The sequence below is a fragment of the Mixophyes fleayi genome, chromosome 3 (genome assembly GCF_038048845.1).
Source record: "Mixophyes fleayi isolate aMixFle1 chromosome 3, aMixFle1.hap1, whole genome shotgun sequence".
NCBI classification, from domain to species: Eukaryota; Metazoa; Chordata; class Amphibia; order Anura; family Limnodynastidae; genus Mixophyes; species Mixophyes fleayi.
In genome coordinates this window covers 147,650,275-147,676,855 of record NC_134404.1, presented here as the reverse complement: position 1 = coordinate 147,676,855, position 26,581 = coordinate 147,650,275, and the positions used below count along the sequence as shown (strand labels likewise).

The 26,581-nt window shown below is 37.1% G+C and overlaps 1 protein-coding gene across 25 annotated transcripts in view; it reads left to right on the top strand.

Annotated features, from left to right (window-relative positions):
• The window catches only part of DST (dystonin), a 474,923-nt gene that overhangs the window by 332,032 nt on the left and 116,310 nt on the right, over window positions 1–26,581 (top strand). For all 25 annotated transcript variants that reach the window (XM_075202543.1, XM_075202542.1, XM_075202533.1 and 22 more), the window contains 13 exons: window positions 132–284; window positions 2,984–3,217; window positions 3,427–3,708; window positions 4,044–4,586; window positions 6,100–6,276; window positions 9,078–9,201; window positions 11,703–11,911; window positions 12,436–12,753; window positions 14,690–14,856; window positions 17,692–17,845; window positions 17,937–18,063; window positions 19,925–19,984; window positions 24,527–24,759. In XM_075202543.1, the coding sequence (XP_075058644.1) occupies window positions 132–284; window positions 2,984–3,217; window positions 3,427–3,708; window positions 4,044–4,586; window positions 6,100–6,276; window positions 9,078–9,201; window positions 11,703–11,911; window positions 12,436–12,753; window positions 14,690–14,856; window positions 17,692–17,845; window positions 17,937–18,063; window positions 19,925–19,984; window positions 24,527–24,759 (2,781 nt within the window). The remainder of the gene's footprint in view (window positions 1–131; window positions 285–2,983; window positions 3,218–3,426; window positions 3,709–4,043; window positions 4,587–6,099; window positions 6,277–9,077; window positions 9,202–11,702; window positions 11,912–12,435; window positions 12,754–14,689; window positions 14,857–17,691; window positions 17,846–17,936; window positions 18,064–19,924; window positions 19,985–24,526; window positions 24,760–26,581) is intronic.

Here is a 26,581-nt window from a genome sequence, read left to right as displayed (position 1 = left end):
TTTTCTACACTCCAGTCACCTTGCTCAAACCATGCTCCACTGCTGCCATGTTTACAGCATACTGTGCTTTGTGACTGATAGGTGCTGCACTACCAGACAGAGTCTTAGTATTATCTCTTCACTCCCTGCAGGATGCTGAAGTGCAACTGCAAGAGCACAAGGAGAAACTGCAAGAGATTTGTGACCTGCTCACACAGACAGAGAACCGACTGATTGGCCAGCAAGACATGCTGACCGCACGTGACAGCCCAGCTGAGCTACAGCACTGTCAGACTGAGTATGAGGTATTGTCAAAAAGTCTATACTATTGTGTTTGCTCATGTGTTTATCGAGTTGCCATGCTTACTATGCAGACATGGTATGTTTTGATCTGCTTCAGTATGTACATGCTTCGATCTCTGCAGCACATAGTTATTATATGTCTTACATTTTTCAAAAGGAAAAAAAAAATGCTTAGACATATTCGAAAACGACTGTACACATTTCCACCTATTATTTACATTGTAAAGCTACAATATCAGCAATAGTCAATAAAACAGATTGACAACAGTTTGAAACACCCAATAAACATGTATGTTTTTGTCAAAGTTGGTTCTCATTGTACTGCAGATTATCATAAGAGAACCAGCTGTAGGGCTCATTTGCTAACACAGAATGTAGGAGAATAATTTGCACTGACCCTCTGTGACCAATCACAAATTAGACAATGAAAGCAAGTATCTGATTGGTTGCGGTGGTTTAGTGCACTTTTTGAACCTATGTCTTGTGTTAGTGAATGCTTATGTGTAGTACACTGATCAGGGCTTCCTATTTTAATTGAGGTCACATGATAAAAATTATAGCACTTAGAACTTCACAAAAAACATAGATAGGTGCAGTATAAATCCTTATATGATGTAACTATAGAATACCTTCAAACAATACTCCTTCCACCCAGTGCAAAATACTTTGAACTTACCACTTAACTTACTATTACAGTTAGGTGGACTAAATGAATTAATTGATGAATGGGATGGTTTCATTTTGAACATCAATTAATTAGCTTTGCACAGGTAATCGCAATAGTAAATTAAGTGAGAAGTTTGGGTAAAGACCATCCCGTACCTAGTCGAAAGGGACATATTGAAGAGTATGTCATCCCTTTATTTTTCATCCACATTTAGCAAAAACAACAGTAGTAGTTGGGTATAAAGGGGATAGGTAAGAATGAGGGAGAGAGCAGGGAGTGGTGTGGTAACGAGTTAATGTTAGGTCTAATACTAAAGGGAAATTTTGAAATGCATAAACTCAGATGCAGTCAGCTAAGAGTGTTGCTATAGCAATGTAATGAACAGAGAAATAGGATGTTTGTAGTGTTGAAGTTAGAGAGAGCGGTAGTGGATAAAGGATGTATAGGAGTTTTTGGATAAACATTGTAGTGGAAGAAATGTTTATTAGACATCAATTTAGTACTGCTAAGCAGTTTATGTCAGCAATACCTACAACTAATACCCCAGTAGGCCTTACAGTCTGTCTCTTAGTTCCACAGGAACAATCCCTGAGATGTACACTCACCTTGCCCTGAACTTTTCTAATTTCTGGAGTCAACCCCTATGGGTATATAACCAGATTGTTCCATGTGTGTCACATATGGAATGTTCTAGTTGTTCAGCTACATCAACCAGATCTGGGGTCAGTTGAGCAACACATTTTTTAGATATTTCCACAGAAAATAATGTAAGAACAAATAACTGTGCAGGTACAAATAATAACATTTCATGGTATAATGGAATAATCAATTGCTTATAAGATTTGTACCATTGGGTATGCTGAAGAAAGGTGGGAAAGCTTACAGGGGGTGAAACATGAGGCATGGCCTTAGGGGGTTATTAAAGGTAAATAGGTGGCTGATCAGGTTGTGGTTCCAAAGCACAAAAATGTTTATTTTGATAATAAAAGTAAGTTCAAAAGTACCGCTAATACAGCATGCAAGCGTGGCTCTTACCAGCATTAAGCTTCTATCCAGAATGCTCTGGTACCAAGAGCAGTGCCTGACAATTTATACAGGAATACAATAACAGGTGTAACACACAAGAGTGACATCACACATGGATTTAGTAGCTTACAGTTGTAACTTTATACATGGATATAGGGGGGGGGGGGGGGGGCGATTGTATTACAGGAGTTTCAGTCACAGTTACAATGGTTACCTTCCAATTGGTCAAAGGCCAGGGAAAGTCCAATAACACAGTTCACTATAGATCAGCTCTTCAGTTCTTTGGCCTTGAGGCTTGGATCTTTCTCCATGGTAACTGTATTTCCCCTCAGGCTCCCACCATTAAAGAGTTACATAGGCATACTTAATATAATGTTATATAAAAGTCTGATTTTATACACAATGAAACAATAATATTAGTAAATCGGATGTGATCGCAACAGTGAATGATACTATAGCTACTAATCGCAAATGTGTATGTTTAATTGTGATTGCATCGTACACGACATAAACATAAATATACATTGATTCAGATTAATCTTTTATACAGTTTTAATAATTTGAGTTTTAACAGGATGGTTAGGGTATGGTAAAATATTGGAGGAGCAGATAAGGCTTGTGGAGGACCACTACTGAGGTAGTCATGGACTTATACTGTGTCCAGAGGAGCCACTCTTATTTGGCTGGCACTACTTGCTTAGAAGGTAAAAACTACTCTTTTTCATGTTCTTGATTCAATATACCCTCCTGGACAGCTACATTGGTGGTCCTTTATATTCTGTACTTTTCTTCAATTTCAAAGTGAAGATTATGTTCTTTTTCTTTAGCTAAAGGAAATGTATCACATCTCTTGTTGTTGTTATGGGAAAGAGAGTGTTTGGGAAACCACTCATCCTGAAAACTATTATGTATGTTCCTAAGATGCCAAATTAAGATTCTAGAAGTGAATTGCATCTAGATAATGAAGCATTGTCCTGCACTAGGATGATTTATTTCTTTGATTTGTAGGAGTTACAGAAAGATATGCAAGCTGGTGCCAGCGAACTAGCAGAGATTGTGAAGAACACAGAGAAATTCCTCCAGGACCACGGAGATAAGCTCTCCTTGGAAGAGAGAGCCGTCATTGAACAGAAACTTAAAGAGGCTAAAGCCAAGTTTGAATTGCTTCGTAAGAAAGCAGAAGAATCCAAGAAGGAATTAGAAAATGCAGTCACGACAGCTATCAAAAAAGAAACAGAAAAGGTTATTTGTGTTTATGTGTCTTTAGTACTTTTATTGAACGCTTATCATTTAATTTATACATAGCGGTGTTATATAAATAGATGATGATGATGATGATGATAATATCCCATTTACATTGTATTTGGTACTAATATTATACCGTATAACTAAGTTATATGTTCCTGGCTGCTGTCATTATATTAATACTTGAAGATCATTTTGTTTCCTAGTCTGCTGCTGTAGAACAACTGGAAGAAAGCAAAAATAAAATAGGGAGCCTACTGGACTGGCTTTCACATGTGGATGAAGAAGCAGAAAATGGAAATAGAATGAAGAAACCAAAAATCCAACAAAATGGAACGTATCACAAAGAAAGTGAGATACAGTCTATACTGGATGGAGTGGAAGAACTTAATGGTAACTTGATAGAGTCTGATGGGAAATCACACACGATGAATGTGCAGAAACAGTCTAAAGAAGAGGATTTAAGCAGCCAGTATCAAAAAGTAAAGGTACAGTACTTTTTTGCATATGTTTATTGCTTAAAGGGGATGGATGCCCCTGGTCAAATCACCTTATCACTATAAGATATGGAGGCATTGTACTGTGTCATAGCAGTTGGAATTGGGCATCACATGATTGAGCATGGACCAATCCAGTGATACTTACATCCACTCATGTGGCACTAGTACCAAGCTGCTTGGTCGGAAGTGATAGATAATAGCTTTTGGTCAGAAGTTGCCATCCCCAAAAAAGCTTATGAAAGCTATATGTTTCCATTTACAAAATATTTTGTATCCATTTAAACAATAATAATTACATTGACGTTTTGTTATATGACTTGTAGGCTCAGCATGAGAAAATTGTGTCTCAACATCAGGCAGTTATAATAGCCACACAGTCAGCACAAGCTCTGCTGGAGAAACAGGGCCGTCACCTCATTCCCGAAGAGAAAGAAAAGCTCCAAAACGACATAGAAGCATTAAAAGCCCAGTATGAATCCGCTTTGTGTGACTCTGAACGGAAAATGAAGGTAATCCAAACAGTACAGGAGGAACTAGAAAAGTTTACAACAGACTATAATGAGTTTGAGAATTGGCTTCAGTGCTCCAAGCAAGAACTAGAACACTTGGAAACTGGGGCTGACAATTTTGCAGGTATCAGGACCAAGCTTCAAAGACAAAAAAGCTTTTCAGAGGATGTGATCTCTCACAAAGGAGACTTGCGTTACATCACCATATCTGGACAAAGAGTCCTCGATGCTGCAAAATCCTGCAGTAAAGATGATGTTGTGGAAGATAACAACAATGTTAGTACCCTGGAAACATGCAAGATGGTGCAAAGCAAACTAGACTTGGCTTCAGAAAACTTCAAGTCCTTACATACAAAGGTATATTTCTTTGGCATTTACCTCTCTTTCTTCAGCCTGTGCATTTTTTTACCATAAATGGTTGGGAAGAATGAGGTACTGTGGATGTTAGTGTCAGATATCATGCAGTTATGTAATCAGACACAACAGTGCCCCTTTCAAACATTAAAACATAAATAGATCATTTCTAAAATATACATAAATAAGTGCCATTCTGTGGTTTTATTTCAATTTATAAAACAGCATTATTTTCACATTCTAAGGTTAGTTGTTTTATACTGGGGGGGTTGAACCTAGTAACAAATATGAAATGACTAAAACAGAGATACAGAGAGGCATACAGTGATTTAGCATTGGCTCAAGAGAATATTGGAGATATAAAAGGTAATAGCTAGATATAATAATATGTATCATATCTAAGAACACTATAAATAAGGAGCTCAGATATTAATCCTGTTGTAAATGACTGCACGGTCAATTTGATTAAATCAGCAAATATATATGTTAATAATCCATATTTATTAATACTAGTAAAAATAATACTTTCCCATTTGTTCAAAGAATATTAGCAGATGGCTATATAAAATAGACAAAGATATTAAATAAAGATCAGTCTTTATATGTTAATATTTTTATAAAAAAATTGTTACTATTATAACCTAAAAATCAAACTGAGCTAAAAGAAAATTGGGATTTTATTGCGAGAGTCAAGATTTCAAAGTCTCTCTATTGAAGTGTCTCCAATTTTACAAATCTATACTCAGTCTGATCAAACCATTTCCAACCATGTGATGGGGACTAAGTCTGAATTAATAACCTGCTTTCAAGTAAGTTAAATTGATGTATAAATACAGTGTATCTGTAGCTTTGTACAAAATAGCGTTCGGCTCTTGCTATCACTTTCATCTGAGCATCTGACAAAAATTTTGTCCATCCACACTGTTCTCAGTGTGTGGAAGGTTGATGTGATATGTTCATAATTGCTGTAAATGAGCACGCAGCTCTACCTTTCGCTTAATACTGGTCACATCACTCCGTTATAACTATTTACACTATCATATATAACGTGCTGAAGGATGTAGGATGTTCATGAGAAAATAAACCCTAGGTTCTAATTTGCTTGTGGTTATTATTTATTTATTTATTTTATGGCCCCCGATTCCGTAGCACCAGACAATCATACGAATGCATAAAAGACATAACTAATACAGTAAGCATAATCACAAATACATGAAATGGTTACACATACGTAACACAAATGAGTGTGAGTAAAACTGGTGGGACTCACACAGATGTAGTAAAAGACATGACAAGGACCTACGAGGAAAACAGGCAGAAATGAGACAATACTTATACAGGCCACTAGAGCTTACATTCTAGAGGTTCTACATTCTAAATGAATAAAACCATCTATAGGTGAATGTATCCCTCAATAACTAGGAATTTAAAGGGACAGCTTTAGCAATTCTAAATAATTTTAATTAAAAGAAATTCACACAATATGTTATTCATGATGCTGATTTCCTTTATATAGTGTAATGTACTGGGAAATAACCTGAAGGATTTAGTAGACAAATATGAACATTATAAGGAGGCATCATGTGGACTGCTAGCAGGTCTCCAGAGTTCAGAATCCGCTGTGCAGAAAAGACTGTCTGAGCCTATTGCCGCAGACACCAGGGACCTTCAGAGACAGATAGAAGAAACAAAGGTATGTGGATTCTGTTTTGACAATCATAGTTTTAGTACTTTTGACATTCATATGTGTGGGGTCTGCATTAAGGAGTTTTATGATAAGGTAAGTAATAAATAAAGTAAAAATGGTGAGTCTACATGTATTTTTGGCTTAAGACATAATAATATATTTATCTTATTGGCATAACATATGTGTTGGTGTTAGAAAAATATTAATTTACATGCTTATTGAGACAGCTACTTTACTGTGTGTGTTTTGTTAAATTGTTAATAAAGTTTTGTTTTTAAATAATAGAACACAGTAAACTGAAAACTGACACTTAAGTGTGATGTTTGTTCCTGCAGTGTAAGAAGCAGTTTGCAAGATATGTTCTGAAAACGCACCTGGGGGTAAATGTATCAAGCTGAGAGTTTTCCGGTGGGTTTGAAAAGTGGAGATGTTGCCTATAGCAACTAATAAGATTCTAGCTATCATTTTGTAGAATGTACTAAATAAATACTAGAATCTGATTGGTTTTTCAAACCCACCAGAAAACTCTCAGCTTGATACATTTACCCTCTGGACAATGTCCTGAATCTCTCTGTTGCTAATAGTTAGCGACAAAGTATTGAATCTATCTGCTCACATCTGCATAGGATTTTACTGAGTAGATCCAAAAATCTGATCTGCAACAACGTTGGCGTGAGTGTGCGGTCTTTGGTCAACTACAGTAAATGTGCCATTTATAATATAGTAGTTTGACCATAACAAATAGGTCTCTGCAGTCTTGACCTTTCTATGGGTGACCAAATTAACAGCTTCAATTATGTGAAGCTTTTAACAAATCAATCTGATTGGTAATTAGCATGATAAGATGCCCTTGCCCCTTTCCATATATATCTAGAACTGGGCATTCTGTACACACTATTTTTAATTTGCAGCTTTCAGAGAGACCAGCACACTGTTACATAACTTATCAGTCAAACTTTTATATAAGGTAACATATTTGTTATGATAAAAGAGGATCAGTACTCTCTGTTGTTTGAATCCGTTGCATGTACATACATATGTACAACTTTCCCGTTAATTATGGCTATTCCGCACACAGAAATCGCAGCAACTGCTCTTAAATGGTCTAGGTGGTGAAGCAGTGTAAGCTACATCACTCTTCTACTTATTAATGAGGTAGTATATGCTACATCAACATTCCACTTTTTAATAAAGCAGTGTCATGAAGCAGTGTAAGTTACATCACCCTTCGTACTTATTAATGGAGCAGGGTCTGCTGTGTTGCCTATCCATATTACTCAGACGCTGCTGTGCAATTAAGTAAGAATTTGATTATTTAAATGACCACTTATCATATTAGACAGAATAAAGGGAGAATAACAAGCCTTATAGCTATTCTCAGATATATTGAACAGTATTACTATTGATAATAATTGCTATGAAATTGTTAGTCTTTTAATAAAAACTGTCTAAATTAGTTGAAGCTTGGATTACTTCACTGTCCATCCAGTTCACAGACTTCCCATGGTACTCTTCCTCTCCCATCTATTCCTATTTACTGTATGCTCCACATCCTTAAATGATTGTTGCTTCATTTACAAAAATTGGTACTCTTTGGCCGTCTGCCTCCTTGAATAGGCGTATGTTGATCAAGCACCATACACAGCATACAGCCAGCATGCATAATGATGTTACAGAACTTGCAGTACTATCTCAAGTGACTAAGGGGTAGTGACTCCTGCACATATGAGCCTGCTTCTTTCATGGAGTAGTGTGTCAGAAACTTGTAATTTATACAAAAGGAACAAATAAATGCAGAGTCCCTGGGGCTTGTGATTTTGTTATACTTTTATGCATGTTTGGAAGTGTTAACAAACTTGCGCTGCATATTTGATTTGCACCTGTCAGGTGACAGTGGATTGAGCTTTCATGTACCTAGGAACTCTATGTTCACCACCACCTGTCAGATCTGTAACTATCACTTCTTCCCTGACAACCAGTGATATATTGTGTCCTCATATATGGTCTCCACTGCATGGCAGATCAAAGCGTCTGTTCAGCTCCCAGTCTGGTAGCGTCAGCTGTGCAGTTACTAATGCTTTCATGCAGCTATTCCTCATGCAGCTTCTGATTAGTGCTGCTAGCTTCATAAACCTCTTCCTGTCACCATATCATGATTGTTCTGATATCTGTGTTTGACCTGGATTGTTCTAAGGATTCTCTGTTTTCTCTTACTCCTGATCTCGGTTTGTTTAAACAAATCTGCATACATATCTCTTCCTGCCCTGGCTTGTCTAATGGGTCTGCTGTCTTCTCCTAACCATTGACCTCGGCCTGTGTGTTACCTGCAATAACCCCTACCAGTCTGATTCTCAGTTTACATCACTATAACATCTAGGTTGCTCACTGCCTCATACTGTGTTAGTCCTGGGGGCAACTGAGTACTGTGGAACTCATCAAGTTCTTCGGTAAGGAGGTTGCTATAGATGAACATCTCAAGAAGCAGTTCTAGTAGTTGAGGATCACATCTGCATTGCCATCAACAGAAAGATGCCACTACTGAATTACAATTTCTGCATATACACAATAAAGTTAACATTATCACTCTGATTGTAGGTAATTTATATAAAACTGTAAATCTGATCAAGCAAGGAGTTCTAGTAATACCTAGGAGTAGTACTAGGTTGCATGATGCAAACAATGTTTGTTAGATCCAGAGACAAATTCAGTTGGTGCTATGAAGTTTGTCAACTAGTGTAATGCTTTTTAGGTTCCTAATTGTAAGTTAAAATGCTTTGAGTGCTTTATCAGTCTTCCTCTTGTTTCAGTTGTTTTGTGAACAGGTATCAGTCCACCAGGTTGGTGTGGAGAAGCTTAAGAGGGCAGCGGAAGGGCTTCTTGATTCCAAAGGCGGGCTACTGCTAAACAAAGATGAAATCCAAAAGCCACTTGGTACCTAATATGTTTTTTTTCATCTTTTTGTTTTATCTTTCTTCTGCCATCTCTACACTTTTTCTCCACCATGCTACACTACACTAGGCCTTCAAAAAGAAATGTCAGATCATTTAGGGCCTTTAACAAGATTTCCTGATTAACCACATATGTGATTGAATGCCTATCTGTGATTAATTGGTGATTAGGTGTAGAATTTTGCAGCCTTCTTTAGTCAGTCTATGTTATTCTGTACAAAACATGTTTATTAATTGTTTTCTTTCATTAGATATCATTAGCACCTCCCCATGATTTATTTCAGCTAGGAAATTACTAGTGTATTTAATTTGTAATATCACTATGCCAGTGCTATTCTGTAATAAAATGTATATATTTAAATTGTACTGGTACTTGTAGCCATCTATTCAGGTGGCATACATAGCCAAAAGTGATGTTGTAGACTCCATTCTCTTAATGGTAGAGAATATTCCGTTTTGACAAGGAGATTAGAATTGGATACAAAAGTATAGTTTATTTAAACCAATTTCTAAGAACAAAGTATTGCACATGTGATTAATTTGTTCTTAATATCAGAGATCATTTGGTTTTAAACACAATGGGCCTGAGTCATTAAGGAAAGTAAGGCAAAAAAAAAGGAGTTAATGTTCTCCGGAACAAACCGTGTTACAATGCAATGGGTGCAAATTAGTTTATTGTTTTGCACATCAGTTGAATACTGGCTGTTTTTTCATCTCAAATACTTTACAGCTTTATGTTTACACTGAAATTTAAAGTTGATCTAGGACATGCCAACTACAAATCTGTCCCCACATTTTATATTTACCTCCCCCTCCAATGTAACATGGTTTTGCCCAGGTGCAAAGCTACTCCTTTTTTATGCTTTGCTCTCCTTAATGACTCAAGCCCAATAGCTCTGCCTCTTTTCCATGCTATGAATAGATTAAAATAACATGAAACAATTATGACTTTAGCCAGTAGGTGGCAATAGAGCTATACATTAATACATGAGTTAAAAGAGATCAGTAAAGGGTCTGAATATCTAGACTTATAACAACAAAAAGAAAAAGCACCAGTTTGTACTAGCCTCTACCAGTCAATTAAAGCAAACCAATTAGGGGCACCTGCATTTACTAATATCTCAAACATTGTTTAAACATGAGGCAATCTGTTCTTCAGAAACATATAGAGCACTTCAGTTCTTAAAGTAGAAGAAATGAATTTAAAATATTTCAAGATATATGTATGGTTTTCAATAATATGTAAAAATGAAAAGTTCTTACAGTGTTAGCCATTGTAATCACCACAGACTTTAAATCAGGGGTGTCCAACCTTTTAGCTTCCCTGGGCCACATTGGAAGACGATGAGTTGGTTTGGGCCGCACATAGAATACACTAACACTAACGATAGCTGATCATCCTAGAAAACATAGTTAACATATTAAACTTACTTGGAAATGAAGTTAGTAAGAGTTAGGAAACCTGTTGCAGAATCATGATTAAAGCAGTAGTCCCATTACCAGCTGCAATTTAACTTACCTACATCTGCCCCTTAGTGGGGTTCGGGGAATTAAATGCCAAAAACTTTTTTTTCCTCTCTTTCTGCACCCATGAATCATTTTTTTTATTGACCAGTTTAAAATGGTCACCGATATAGGTAGCATCAGGAGGACTAATAGAAATCTACAGAGATTTAAAGATAGGGTGGCGGGAAAAATGGCTCATGGAGCAGCCTCCGATGAGGGTAACAGTGGGTGATAATTTCACCCTACTCAGCACTGCACATTTAAAATGGTTTAAAATAATAAAAATACAATCATCTCTTAATATTTATATTAGATACATACAGAGAACACAGCTAGTTCATAATTGCATGGTGCAGAAAGTCCAAATTCAGAGTAACAACAATAAGATACTGGATAATCTTTCACTGCTGCTGATAGTTCGCGCGGGTGACTCCTCTGTGCTGCGCTATGCAATGGATGTCGGGTGTGGATGACGTCTCCCCCGACATTCACTGCGAGCACCGCACGGAGGAGGAGACCAGGGAGGGAGGGAGCCGGAGCGCCAGCTGACGTGACCGGAAGGTATTTTTTTTTATTTTTTTTTGCAGGATATTTTTTTCATTAACAGCGCTGCCCCCTTGCCACAACCGCTGGGCCACATTTACAGGTGGGCGCGGGCCGCAGCTTGGACAACCCTGCTTTAAATCATCTTATTGAGGTCACTGTACAAGCCAATTATCATAACCACTGTAATTTTTATCTTCACAATTATATAAGTTTATGTTGTTGCTCAGCCTCCTATCTCGTACATTCTTTCCTTATAAATGGGCTAAAATTAAGACTTCAGATACATTTTTTTTGTAGCATAAAAACCCCAAACATTCTAAAATCATTTCTAAGATTCTTATCTAATATGTTATGCTTCAACAACGGCTAAATAGACCTCTATGCTTTTTTCATTGGAAAATATTTATATTATTTTCACAATATCTGTTGCAGATGAGATAGTGGGAAGATACACTAATTTATCTCAGTCCGTCAATGATTGGAACGAGAAACTCCAGATAACGCTGACTCGTTCACTCAGTGTTCAGGATGGATTGGATGAAATGGTTGACTGGATGCAAGGAGTTGAAAAGAATCTGAAAGAGCATCAACAAGTGCCATTGAATTCTTCATCAATACAGGAAATTATTACAAAAGATAATGTAAGTCAAAGTTCAGACTATGTATTATGTCCTTGTACACAAAAAGTGCCATCCTGTTGTAGTTAGTACATCACGGAGCAAAGAGAGGGTTTGAATGAGCTCCCACTTATAAGCTTCATAAATCATAAACAACATTATGGTACAAACCAGTTCCTAAAATGCATATGTCTTTACTCACTTAAATACAGTTAGGATACAAAAGAGGCAAGCTAAGTTCAACTTGTGGGCTTTTCCACTGGTTTCCCAGAAGTCAATATAGATGACAATGTAAAGCTTGCTGCATGCACTGGATTAGAAATTTTCCACAGTACAGTCTGGTCTTCTTTTCTAGAGGTCTTATTTTCTTTTCTTTTCATTTTCAAACCAAATGAAATGTATGTTTTGGCATGGTTGGCAATCATACTGCCTCACATAGATAAAAGCTCAATACAATATTATTGCAATATTCTATCATATTTTACTTTTCCTGCTTACAAACATGCTGTTTGTAGTTCACTTTTTTAATTTTTCTATTCTGCTGCAAGATGCTTGAACAAGATATTGCAAGTCGTCAGAGCAGCATCAATGCAATGAACGAAAAAGTGAATAAATTCATGGAGACGGCAGATTCTTCCACTGCATCTTCACTGCAAGGAAAGATGAACGAGCTGTCTGAGCGCTTTTCTAACGCTACCGAACACACCAGAGAACGCATTGAGAAGATGGAAGACCTGAAGTCCCAGGTGGAGCTGTTTGAGGATCTCGCTGAGAAAGTACAGTCGTTCCTGAATAGCAAGTTAAGAGCATTGACAGAGACAGATGGTCCTGGAAAAGATGTGACAGAGCTCTCTCAGTACATGCAGGTATAATATGTATTAAATACGACATATAAAACTGCTTAGTTTATGCAAACCACAGTTGCTAGATCTTGCTGCTTTACATTTAAATTGCATATGGATGACAGCGGGTCTGGAGAATGGAGGCCTGCTCACTAATAACGTTTCAGGGGGTCTGCTACAGATCAGGTTCCTCATTCTGACAAATCACATTTCTCATATTTTCCTTGTGTTAAACATGCTAATGGGGACAATTGACACTTGAGGACTACCAGTAGTATTAATGGTCAGTCCACTTCCACTGCCTAAATCTCTTCTCTGGGAATTAAATACTTCTCCTATATAAATCGCCACATGTCTCTCTGATTGTAATGTGTGAATATTTATGTGTTAAAATTGGGCATTTGAATTCTAAACTTGTCATATTCTAATTTCTATACACTTGAGCCCTAACATAAATTGTAGACTCTGCCGAGCAGGGACTTCCATCGCTATGTGTCATCAGTGCTTAGTATTTATGTGTTATACAGTGTTTATGTGAACCAAAGGTCATCTGAAATTTGTTCAGTATAGCTGTGTTGACACATATATGGTACAAGTTAACCCGTGCATGATACTCATGCATTCTAGTCAAATCAAGCTACTTAAGGTGTTAAAAGGGTTCTTGTCATGCATTTGGGGCTAGGCCAGGCCTCCTCAGGGGAAGAGCGTTACTTCCCGACATAAGCGCCCTTTTTTAACGTGGTTTTGTCCACATGTCACCACCTCATCATTCTTCTCCATCACCCCATCCTTCATCTTCATCGCCACATCCTTAATCTCCATCGTCTTACTGTTCTAAAACCTCTCGATACACAACGTTTCTGCTAAACACCTTATCGCTGTGCTCAATCAGTCTTCCTTGAAGGGCAGTATTCATAACCTGCACTTTCACATCATCCGTACTCATGAAAATGCAACATACAATTGTCCATGACCAAACACAGGCTCTGGTAAATAAATACCCACACGGTCAAGAGTTTGAGCCCTCAACTGGTAAATTTAGCCTTTACTACCCCTCCCACGGGGGGAAAGGGGTGATGATGGAAGTTAACTGACTTCACTATTATAATTTTTTTGTCAAATAATGTCACACACACACACTAACACACGCCGCTAGGCTTATATATATTAGATAATATATCTTTAATGCTTAGCTGATAGCAATACATATATATACATATATATATATATATATATATATATATATATATATATATATATACATGAAGCTATAGGCTGAGTGCTTGTATACAGTGGATTATTGTATCTTCATTTTCAGTTCTATATGAGTACTGAAATGATGACATCTGAAGTCACTGTTTCTACAGATTTAATTTACAGGCGTTTATATATGTATTAATATAGTATATATGGTATAGATTCATTGCCATGTGCATATATGGAATATTAATGTAAATGTATAATGACATAAATAATTGTATTAAAGTGAGGTTTCCATCCAACACTATTTCAGGTTTATTTATTGGAAGTCAGTTCGTACACAACTGGTGTAAAACCACTTGATGGCCTTATGATTCACATGGCTAATTCCCAAATAAAATCATTTATATCACTGCAAAATACATGTTTTTTTGTTTTTTTTTAAAGAGTAACTAATTACTTTAATCCTTCAAGACCAAAAAGGTCTTTCCACAAACCAGGTAAGTGGGAATAGATTTAGTGGAAAGTGGATAAAAAAAAAATGTATATAACAATTGTAATAAATACATTTGTTTTTGTATTTCTTTAAATAAGAGAAAGAAAAACAGAATCATAAGCTGTTTTGTTTCACAATTCTTTTGATATTGTGACATCCATTCTATAGTAAATAAATATAATTTTAGATAATCAGACATGATTGGATCTCATAAATCTTTTCATGGAAAATATAGAAATAACTTTTTACTTTAATCTGTGACAGGAAACAAGCAATGAGTTACTGGAGCACAGGAGGAGTCTGGAAGACTTACAGAAGCTGGTTGATGAATTATGTGTATACGCAGTCCCTGGAGACAAGGCACTGGTTTTGGAAAAAGTAAACACTATGTTAAAAAGGTTTCAAGATCTTGAAGAGACTGTTAAGGCTAAGTAAGTAAAAGCATGTAATAATACCCTGAATAAATATAACATTGACATTTAACCTAAACAACTATATTAATTAAAAAACTCCAGTGGTAGACAGTTTCAGACTGACTGTTTCAGTATCCGGTGAACTTAGTATTAGGACCCAAAAGAAATCAGGGAACAGTTCCTCCAAAACATCCTCATATTGCCAATCATTATGTACTTGGTGAATATTGGCGCCAGGGCCGGTGGTGGGCTTCCCGGTGCCCCCTGCCCTTCAGTGTGCATGTGTTGCAAAGCCCTTCTCTATTTAGTGTGGGAAACGGAACAAGGGGGAACGTCACTGGCTCCGAAAAGCAAACATTTTTCTTTTCAGGTTGGCTGGTCGGCCCAGTAAGCGTGGTGCCCTTCTGCCTCACTCTTACGGCTTAGCATGTTCCGCGGGCCCTGTAAAGTGCATTCCTTGTAGATACCTGACATGATTGTTTACCTGTTGTGGACTGTGTCTGATGCCTCTACATGCAGAATTGGGTGAATGAGTGAAGCAATGTTTGGCAGCGGCAGACTATGCCATTTATCAGTGAAAAGTCTGTATGTGTACATTACATTTACAATATCAGTGGGCAAAGAGGAAATTGTTAGAAGTGACAGTATGGTAAATGTAACAGAATGGTTGGGGGTCGCCTAGCCCACAAAACTTTAGGAATTTTGATAGGTTTAAATAAATTTTAGCCATAATTTTAACTAAGCCATAACTTTAGATGGTTTTTAACACTATTTAGTAAAATAGTGTTAGAAAGCATCTAAAATTACAGCTCTGTGTCCCCACCTCTCCCATGGGGCACACACGCACACACATGGGACATACAAGGGACACAGACACACACACACACAGCAGACACATGGGACAAACAGACAAACACGCAGAAATATGCACACATAGAACAGAGACTAAGAATAGCATCCTGTATGCAGAAATCTGGTTCAATCACTAAAATATCTGCCGGTGTCCTGACATAGGTGCTGAGAATAGTGATGAGTATTAAACAAAGAAATAGAACTCATGGTTTGTTCATTCCGCTGAGGGAGCGTTTCTAAATAAAATGAGAACATCATTTTCAGATGAATTAACTATTTACAATGTGTCTTTATTACTGATTGAGTTATACAACAGCAAACATTTTTCTGGAAACCAAAATGCACTGAGGCCTATGTAAATATCTCAGGGAAAAAAAAATCCTGATCAGCATGCCGATTCATGTGTACACACTATGCACGATTACCTTCAGATCTGTGCTCTTCATCTGTAATAAACATAGGCTGCAAGTGATAGCTGTCCTGGGTTATGCTGTCAGTGCCATTGGCTTTCCGAAGAACTCTGCTTTACTGTCCGACATACAGAGCTTCTATTACATAGCCAATAATAGTGTCAGTGCCTTGTCACAGGAAGGATTTCAGACAGCAGCACCTTTCCTTTGCACACAGTCTCCTGGACTGTTGAGTAGCAGTGTCCCAGACAGCCCGTGTCTATGACTCGGACAAATGCCCTAAGACTTCAGCACCAACTGACCTGTCCACTTTACCAAGGGTTAATTCTTAGGATAGCCCTGGCCACAATACCAACTCTGTTCTAGTGCCAGGCTACTTACGCCTCTCCCAGGTGTATGGCGTATACCCCAAGTGGAGCTGCTACGTGTGACCAGGCCTCCCGTGACATCATGACAGCTTTGCATTGTGGGGTACACTCTGATCTCTCGCCCAGGAACTGCAGCAGCTGCTCCTGCCTGGCCTCCGGTGGAGAGATAGGTTATGCTGCTTCCTACTTTATCCTAAATTGTCGTTCCAATTCTGCAGAGTGCATACACACCGCAGAATTGGAAGGACATTGTTCCATGGTTGAACGAGATTTTCAGGTCAGTTTGGAAATCTCGATCAATGATTTAATGTGCTTTGGAATGATAATTGTTCATCGCTCCAGGGTACACGCTACTGTGATATCGGACCAATCAGTCGTTTATCATCTGATTGTCCAAATACTGGGCTGAAAACACAGTAGTGTGTACCCAGTCTTAGATTGAGCAGTTGAAGAAGTGCTGGTATGACATACCGTTCTATACTGACCCTCTTCAAACTCTGTTTAATATAGTAAAGACTAATCTAATTTTTGATAATGTTAATAATAAATTCCCAGCTTAACTAACATTTTTACTAATTTCGCCAGCCCCTTGCCTCCCTGTTTTAGCTTTTCAGCTAAAGATACCTTGTCTAGAAATGGCTCCTCATGCATACGGCCAATTCATACGAGACCGCATCTGTACATGAGGTAGTTGTAGGTTTAAATCTGGTCTGGATCTCTGTAGCTCACAGCCACTATGGCTAGTGCCACAGTTACATTGCTAGCAATCTACAGTGACAAGCTTAACAATTGTAGCATTGAGCAGACAGCGACACACATGTTGATGAGCCCATAGGGAGTGGTCATTTACAGTGTGCAATTTTACCAGGCAGCTGTTTCTTATGGAATTTCCCCTTAATTCTATCTCATCATTTGACCCTGTATTAGTTTATTTATAATGTGTACATATTGTTTTGCAATGTCCTTATTTTGCTATGTGCCAATATGCTCTGATCTTCCCATCATAAAGATCAATTCCATGTGCTTCTGTAGACTTTCACTTTTAACAAAGCAAAGGTAGATGTGTGACATCACAAAACACCAAACTGCATTGTACATTACTAACATTATGTTGAGAATGATTAACCAAGCTGCCGTTTGCAATTGTTATACTCCTAATACTTGAGACAATAATTCTGACATGTTTTTATTTCATTAATGTTTTCTTGTAATCATATTTTCAGGGAAGAAGATGTATCATCCTGCCAAAATCAAATGGATTCTTTCCAGTCTTTAGTTAAATCTTTAAAACACTGGTTCACTGTAGTGAATGATAGAATTCCTACAACACTCACAATGTGTTTGGAAGATCTGTCTAAACATTTAAAAGAAACTAAGGTAAGTTACTCTATACCCGAGGCTGGTTTATAGTGGTGGATAGAATGCAATGCAAATATACATTTAAAAACATATATATTTATACTTTCAGATTTTACAGGAAGAATGGACCCAAAAAGGACAAGACGTTCATAAAGTAAACAGCAAAGGGACAGCACTCTGTAACCTGATTACTGCTGTGACCTCTCCTGCTAAAACCAGATCAGTCATCAAATCAGGTATTCAGACATATCTACACGCTAAAATGAAGACTATCACCCTATTCTGTTTATGTATTTAGCCGGAGTACTTAATCAAGTCCTAAAAAACAGGATTCATTTCCATTTGTCACTTGTTTATTTTGTCTAGAAAATTATTCACATAAACATAATATATTGTGGCAGGCAACACAATTAATTTTGTGACCTCTAAATAATTTTGTTAATTGGATGCATAAAATGTAAATTTGGACCACAAAATCAGTTGTGTGAATGAAATGTTATACATAAATAAGAACTCATTTGACACACAAGATCAATTTTGTGTTGACAAAATTAAATCTTAGCCACATAATACACATAAGACCTAATGCATTTGGTAGTCACAAAATCAGTTGTGTCAAATAAATAGGATACTACAAAAATCAGGAAGCACTTCTTTCTAAAGTCATCTGTTGTGAATTCAAATTATGATATAGCCACAAGTTTAAACAAACTGAAAAATCTCTTTGCTTTGTTGCAAAAGTGGCATGCAAAAATAGATTTTGTGCAAACGATACGCCAATTAATCCAAGAAGACAATCAAAAGCCAAGTTAATTTGTTAGTCATTTAGAAAGTATAAAGCCTGCTGTTTCTCTTTTTTTTATTAGTTCCTGTTATCTGTCACTCAAACTCTGCCACAGTCTATGGGAAATGAAATCAATAATTCCACATCCTCCTGCTGCATAGTTTACAGGAGCAGCGGTGTTCAGAGTGATGTTATTATTTAATTCTATCATCACAATTGTATAATTCTCTCATAAGTCCACATTGTATTCCAGTTGTCTCTATTTCACTTTCATGGATTGGAGCTAAAGAATCTTATTTATTGTTAGGATTGCCATTTGAACCGTGACACATACTGCATGGCTGCACCGCAACTAGTTCACATACATGTTACATATCTGCACCTTCTATGTAAGCATGCCTGTAAACTAATTACAGAGGAACCATGCAGCATGTGTATTTTATGTGTCAGGATTTACATGGCTAATTAGCTGCATGAGATAATTAAATGGGAAGTTTGAGAGCACAGCATTTTATTCCAACATTTGTCACAGAGATGGCCCTGACCTCCCCCATATGCTGAGGATGTGAAAAGTCTACACACCCTTATTGAAATGTGCAGGTATTTGTGATACAAAGCCTAAAATCAAGATAAATGATGCACACCCTTAAACTAAGACATTGTGGAAGCACCTTTTGCTTTTATTATAGCAATAAGTCTTCTTGAATAAGCCTCTATGACTTTAAGATTCTGTCGCACTGAAAAACAATCCAAGTCCATCAAAATGTGAGGGGATCTCCTGTGCACAGCCCTCTTTAGGTCATATCAACCGTTTTCAATGGGAAGACCTCTCATAATAGAATAATTTGGTGGAAGTATATGGTGGCAGAGGGTGGGTAGGATATTGGGTATAGGATACTGTGTCTTGTAAATATGACAGAGAGCAGACAAATAGGGAACAGATCCAGCTACCTAAGTTTGCACATACCATTTACTGCGAGATGTCATATAACCTCATGTAGCAGAGGCCTTTCCCTGTATTAGGCAGAATTGAGCATATGTTGAGGCTAGAGTGTCTTTAAGATGTGTTTGTACTTATACACAGCAGATATATACAGCATTCACTTTTCATTAGGGACACTTTGCATGTGCTGTATGAAAATTATTGTGTAGGCTGGGCACATAAAGTAGACATTATATTTTCTCTTTTTATATCTCTCTTCCATTTATTCCATTGGTTTACACATATTATTATTATATGGCACGTCTCTGTTTAGATGTTGTGGTGTGTTTTAAAGCATACATTTCTCACAATATATGTTCTTGGCTTATAGGGAGAAACATAGTCAATGGTGCTGCTTCACCAGCTGTCAAGGAGAATTTAACAAATAAAGGTAAGTGAAGCCAAAAACAAATATTTGGTGCATGGTTGAAATTTCGGCTGTTTCTCTGGACAATCTTACAGTATGCAACTTAGAGGAAAGAAGAGATGATAAAATAGAAATGTTAAGATAATAATTCACCTGAATGTTTGCAGTGTTTTCATACACATTTGCTTGTTAGGAAATAAACCAAATAACAGACACAATCACACACATACAAACACCACTACATATCTACACCTACATAGACCAAATGGACTTTCAGATATTATTACAGTAGCAATTGAAGTGGAAGTAGTGAATCCTGAACATATGTTTGGGTGGTATGTTAATGTTTGAGCTATTTTGGCACTCATTTTCATGACTTGATCCTAAGCAATTAAGCCCCGCATGGAAACAGACTACATTCTACATTCTACAACTTGCTTAATTTAACAAACCCAGAAATTGCAGTTATTCAATAATGGTAAATGTATCTTTATGCCATCAGTGGTTTCCACCAATCACTCTTATATTTTCTGCATTTCATTATACCATGTATTGTTCTAAAAACTTTTAATTCATTTTATACTTTTATACCACTGTCTAGTAAATATTTGAGATCATTTATGAATTGCAAAAGTAGAAAAATGCAGGGCAAAAGATCTTTTGTGACATCACATGCCTAGATATATGCAAGTGAACTGAGCTTTATGGGTAAGCTAATGAATATGAGGGCCAAGATGGTGGGGTCAGCCGTTTGCTTTGGCTGATAGGAGGAGTTAGACAGATCAAGAACATTTCTTTCTGTGGATTGGTGTACAAGTGCACTTACTTTTGCACTGAGGTATAAGAAGTCTCATCACTCAAAACTGAAAGGGATGTAGAGGATGCATTTGCAGGAGGATTGCATAGCCCATTTCTCCATCACCTCTGAGATCCCAGAGATTAAGGGACTCATTTAGAGGTGGACACATACGCACTCAGAGGGCACACAAGTTGCACTTTAATAATGAACACGGAACTTGAGCATAGTTCCGACCTATTCAGATTGAGGCGGATCTCAAGATGCGTTTCGATTTGAATGAGGATGTAAATGCTCTCTGCTATATGCAGACAGACAGAACAGAGTGCAGTATACACACAAGTGTATGTGAAATATGGGGTCCCATCAGAACGCACACGAAAAATATTGTATTATAAAACAAATGAACAACTATTAACAGTATAATTATTTATATAAATATGGATTTTCACTTTTTTTTTTACATTTAATAGATAATTCAAGATGCTTTCAATGTGTACTGTACATATAATGTTTTTTATAGTCTGCCTTACTTGCACTTTCACCTGCCCTGTAGCTGGAGCAAGTTATATGGCTGAAACCAAGCATACATATGAGAAACCCAGGACCTTAATCGGCGGCTTCTGTGTCCGAACGGCCTCGGCATGTCCTTACCATACATGGCTTCCCATAGTCCACCCCTTCTCTCCCCCATTCCGCCTCTCGAGTCGTAGGCTGTCATATCTGTCATTTGCGTTCAGACATGAATAACATGCAATTCCGTTCATTGGCGTAAGGTACTTTTCTCAGCTTGACCAAAGCTATTTAAGGCAGGATACTTTATGTGAATGGACGGATGTCTGAACATGAATCAGGCACAGAGTATACATAAATAAAAGACGTGCATAATTTTTTTTATTCATGTGTATATCTTGAGTTGCGGCTTTCTCAAAAAGCAGTAGCTTTTGCGCCTGGTGTTCATCAAGCGTAAAAAGTGTGTATACTTACACCCGTTAACAGCATAGAGATCTAGCTTGGAAGTGTTAGTAGTAGATGGTGAAGTCACATTACCCGATTTGTACATCTAATATTGTAATGAAGTTTCATATACACAAGAGAGAATATTGTCTTCACGGTGTTATTAATAAATGTGTCACATGTTCTATATAAAATGTAATTAAGTATAAACACAAATATAAAATTAAATCAAATACAAACATCTGCTGTTTCCCCCTTTAAAAATCAAATGGGAATATTCTTGCAGTAGTCCAAATTGAAAGATCAGTTAAGTTATAGATGGCCGGGACATCTTCATCATTACATATAGTTGAAGTTTTTACAGTTTTGCAAATGATTCTTATTATCAAGTTTACATATTTTTTATTTCCCTTTTTGGCTTAACACTAGATGGAGCTGCTGTCTCATTTTCATTAATTGGCAGAACTAAATTATCATCAGAGAAAAAACTGGCTTAGACTTGCAAATGTTTTAGTAATTCAACCAGTGCATTTCCATTTGTTCCATGAACAATAATAGAGATGAATTGCTAAAAATATATGGTAAATTTACTTTAAATTATGCAGAATTTCAACAATTATCTGCTGGTTAAGTCCATGAAATGAGACTGCAGTGAGCAACCATTTTTATCATCATCATCATCATCATTTATTTATATAGCGCCACTGATTCCGCAGCGCTGTACAGAGAACTCATGCACATCAGTCCCTGCCCCACTGGGGCTTACAGTCTAAATTCCCTAACACACACACAGACTAGGGTCAGTTTTTTATAGCAGCCAATTAACCTACTAGTATGTTTTTGGAGTGTAGGAGGAAACCGGAGCACCCGGAGGAAACCCACGCAAACACAGGGAGAACATACAAACTTTTTTATTAATTATATTTACATTGGTTATTATTATTATTACCGGTTATTTATAAGGCGCCACAAGATTTCCGCAGCGCTGTACACAATACAAGACAGTGGACCATACAGGGTAAAACAGAGCAGAACAATAAACGAGTATTACCAAGACTCCTGGAGCTCCAGGTATAGTAATTATAGTGGGTCTGGAGCAGAAGAAATGGTGTAGACAGGAGTGAAGAGGGCCCTGCTTGTAAGAGTTTACATACTAAGGGGAGGGCAAACAGACAGCAGATACATAGGGGAGTCAGTGTCCCTCTTCAATCTAGGATTCCTAATGCCAGGGGAGGGTTGGCATCTTTCTGCATGGGGGCAAACACAAGGAAGTGACCCAGGCTTTTCTACCAGTGCGCGGCAATGGAAAATGAGTGTGATGAAAACCGTGCAGGAGTGGTTTTATATAGCCAATGCAATATTAAAAATTGTTTTGTCAAAGAGCTTTAATCAAATACATTGACCGACCCCATCTGACTACCATTTAACTCAGAGACTATTCTAGTGACCTCTATACAATACAGAGAGCATTCTAGTGACCCATATGTTGAGCATTTTAGTGAATTTTATAATTCAAAGAGCATTCTAGTAATATATGTACAATACAAAGATCATTGTAGTGAAATATATACAATACATAGAGCATTTTAGCTACCAATATACAATACATAATTGCCAATATACAATACATTGAGCTTTTTGTACAATGCAGAGAGCATTCAAGTGTCTGATATACAATACATGAAGCATTCTAGAGACCTTTGTACAGTATAAAGAGCTTTCTAGTGACTGATATACAATACAGAGAGCATATTACTTTCCTGTGTACTGATATGCAAAACACAATGCATACTCGTGTGCAACTATTCAATGCCAAACCTGTTCTGGTGGTCACTGTAAAAGGTAGACACCCAAATCTGTAGTGGTTTTACAAAGCAGCCCCCTAAATCTATGGTATTGTTATAGTGCAAGCAACCTAATCTCTCTGGTGACTTTATAATGCAGAACATCCCAAATCTCTGTTGGCTTTACTATACAGTCCCCAGACTATATAGAACCCAGATCTCTGGTGCCTTGATAAATGCAGACCCCCCTCCTCCCAAATCTCTGTTGATGACAAAATCCAACCCCAGATCTCTGGTGGCAATCCAAATATATTGCGGTTGCCACCAGAGATCGGTCCCATGTTGTTTCCAGGTGTGCTGAAGTAAGCGACTTCCTGCACTCTGGTTGGTGGATAGTAACAGCCATTCACCAATCAGTGTGTGGGGACCTTCTGACACTGTGACTGGAGGATGGCGCTATTCATCATTCAGCTACAAGGTGCTTTCTGCTGGGTATGACCACTTACCTAGTAACTGTGAGGCCACATAGTACATGGATGTGGCTGGTGGCTTGGAAAAAGGCTAAAGACACTTGCTGGCTATTCTGACTGTGTTTATGTCTTAGCTGCTGGTAGGCCAGATCAAAATTGTATTGGCCTTGGGGGCAGATGCCCACCCCTGCCTAATGCAGAAAAGAGAAAACTACAATTCATTCTCAGCTGTGTTTATACACTTAAGTATATAACAAATATGCTTAACATGATGAAAACAAATTTACATTGTAGCTGTCAGCTACACAAAGTGGAGACAGTCATTTTGTAGGTTGACTCATTATTCATGAGATTGAAGCTTATGTTTTCACTAGGAACCAGATGCATCACTGTTCCAGTTCATGACCAAGTATTCACAGTACACTGTTGAATTGTTCCAGAATAGTAGATCAGTAAAAGTGTCATTTTGATAAGTATAAGTCATGATAAATAACCCATGTTTTTGAGTACTAAAATCAACTTTCATTAAAAAAATACATGTATGTCTTATGCTTCCCAGAGCTGGCTACTGTACAGAAGGGTATGGTGGATGTGAATGAAGGCTATGACCATTTGGGTAATTTGCTAAAAGAAAAAGTGTGCAAGTTGGAGGCTCAGCTTTCCCAATTGCAACAAGTCCAGGAAGAAACTAACTCTTTGGTGCATTGGCTTGAGAAAATGCATACGACGGCTGCTGCATGGGAAGCCCCCGCTGATAGTAAATCTGTACAAGAGCAAGTACAGCAACATAAGGTACTGTGGATTCAATTAGAAGTGATTGTCTCGACTTACAAACACACATGCATTTTGCGCTACCTGTTTTAGACTGATCGGATTGGAATGATTTTGATCAAGGCCAGTGTTAAATATTATAACTTGACAACAGCATTAGTTTGTGTGCAGTTGTTGGTTAACAGGAATCATAATAAGGGGCATTAATGAAGCCGTCGGTTGTGTAAGTGGTAGGCTGCCAAAGTGGTTTATGACAGTGGCTCAGAATATAAATGGCAGCAGCTTTACAGTGGTGGTTGAATAATTATAATTATATTTTATTTATAAAGTGCCACAAGGGGTCTGCAGTGCCGACCAGAGAATATACAGCATAACATTACATGGCAAACCAGGACAAAGGCAAAAAATAGTACAATAACAATACAGGCAATGCACTACAATATATATATATATATATATATATATATATATATATATATATACATATATATATATGGAAAAGTAAGCAGAAGGAACACGGGGCGGCCTGATAGTGTAGTATGTTTCTCAGAATCAAACCACAAAAACTCGTAGATGATATATATGCGTACCGGATATAAGATGTATGAAGGCTCATCAATCACAATATGCTTGGTGTACCAATATCAATTTATCTTCCATCATATTCAACCATATGTGAAGATGTAAACAAAAGAAAAGACCAAAGAATAGTGTAGTATTGTTATATCACCAATGTATATTCTACACATAACAATATAGCAAGTGTTTATGGACATATTTTAAGTGACTTTTAATTTTGCATTGAGCGTCTTTGTTTATATCAGAACTTTTGAATATTTATATATATATATATATATATATATATATATGCATATGTATAATTATTTATATATTTATATAATATATATATATATATATATATATATATATATATATATATACATGATATATATTTAAACCTAGAATTAAATAAATAAACATACCATCCTATTTTGGCAGACTCTGAAGGGGCTTGTGCCTTACACAAATTTAAGTGTGGTTAGTTATATTGTGAGCCGATTTGTCCCAATTTTCAATTTTAATTCTTGGCAGGTATAAATATATGTTTGTATAAAACTATATAATGAAATTACCAAAAATAGTGATCTTATTTTAAAAACTATAATTTGGTTATTATATAAAATGGAAAAGAAAACTGAATGGTAAAATGTTGCAAATACTGCATGAATTGCTGCAATCACCAACTTGCCTATAGTGCTGTAGCAAAAACAACATCTTTGCTCTTTTTCACATGTGGAGGAAAAAAGAACTACAGCTATTATAATGTCATAACAAGAAGCCTGTGGGAGCTGTCAGCAGACAGGTTCAAATAGTCCAAGGGACACACTGTAAATGTTGTAACAATAGTGAGAACAATATTCTGACAACTGCCCTAAAATAGTCTCATAAAGGTCCCTTGATATCTCTAGCGGTTCTTTCTCCTGGTCCACCTATTATATGAACAGATCTTCCTAAGTTACCCATCAACATATGTGGCCTAATTGGAAACCAAATGACTGGATCACTGAATGTGTTGGCAGCTTTAGTTATATCGCATGGCGGAATCATAAGAGCTGTTATTATTGTAATACATCCGTCTGATGTGCACAGTGCAAATACTACCAGATAAGGCTGGCTTAATGCTTCAGCAGTGGGTAAGCTTTGTACAAATCTCTTTTTGGCAGCCGGTCAACTTTATTCACTAATGTAACTAATGTGTAACTTAATTAGTGAGATCCGTCTTTGCACGTGATTAACTTCTATACAGGCTAAATTAGCTGTGAAGCAGCTGTTGCAAATAGCA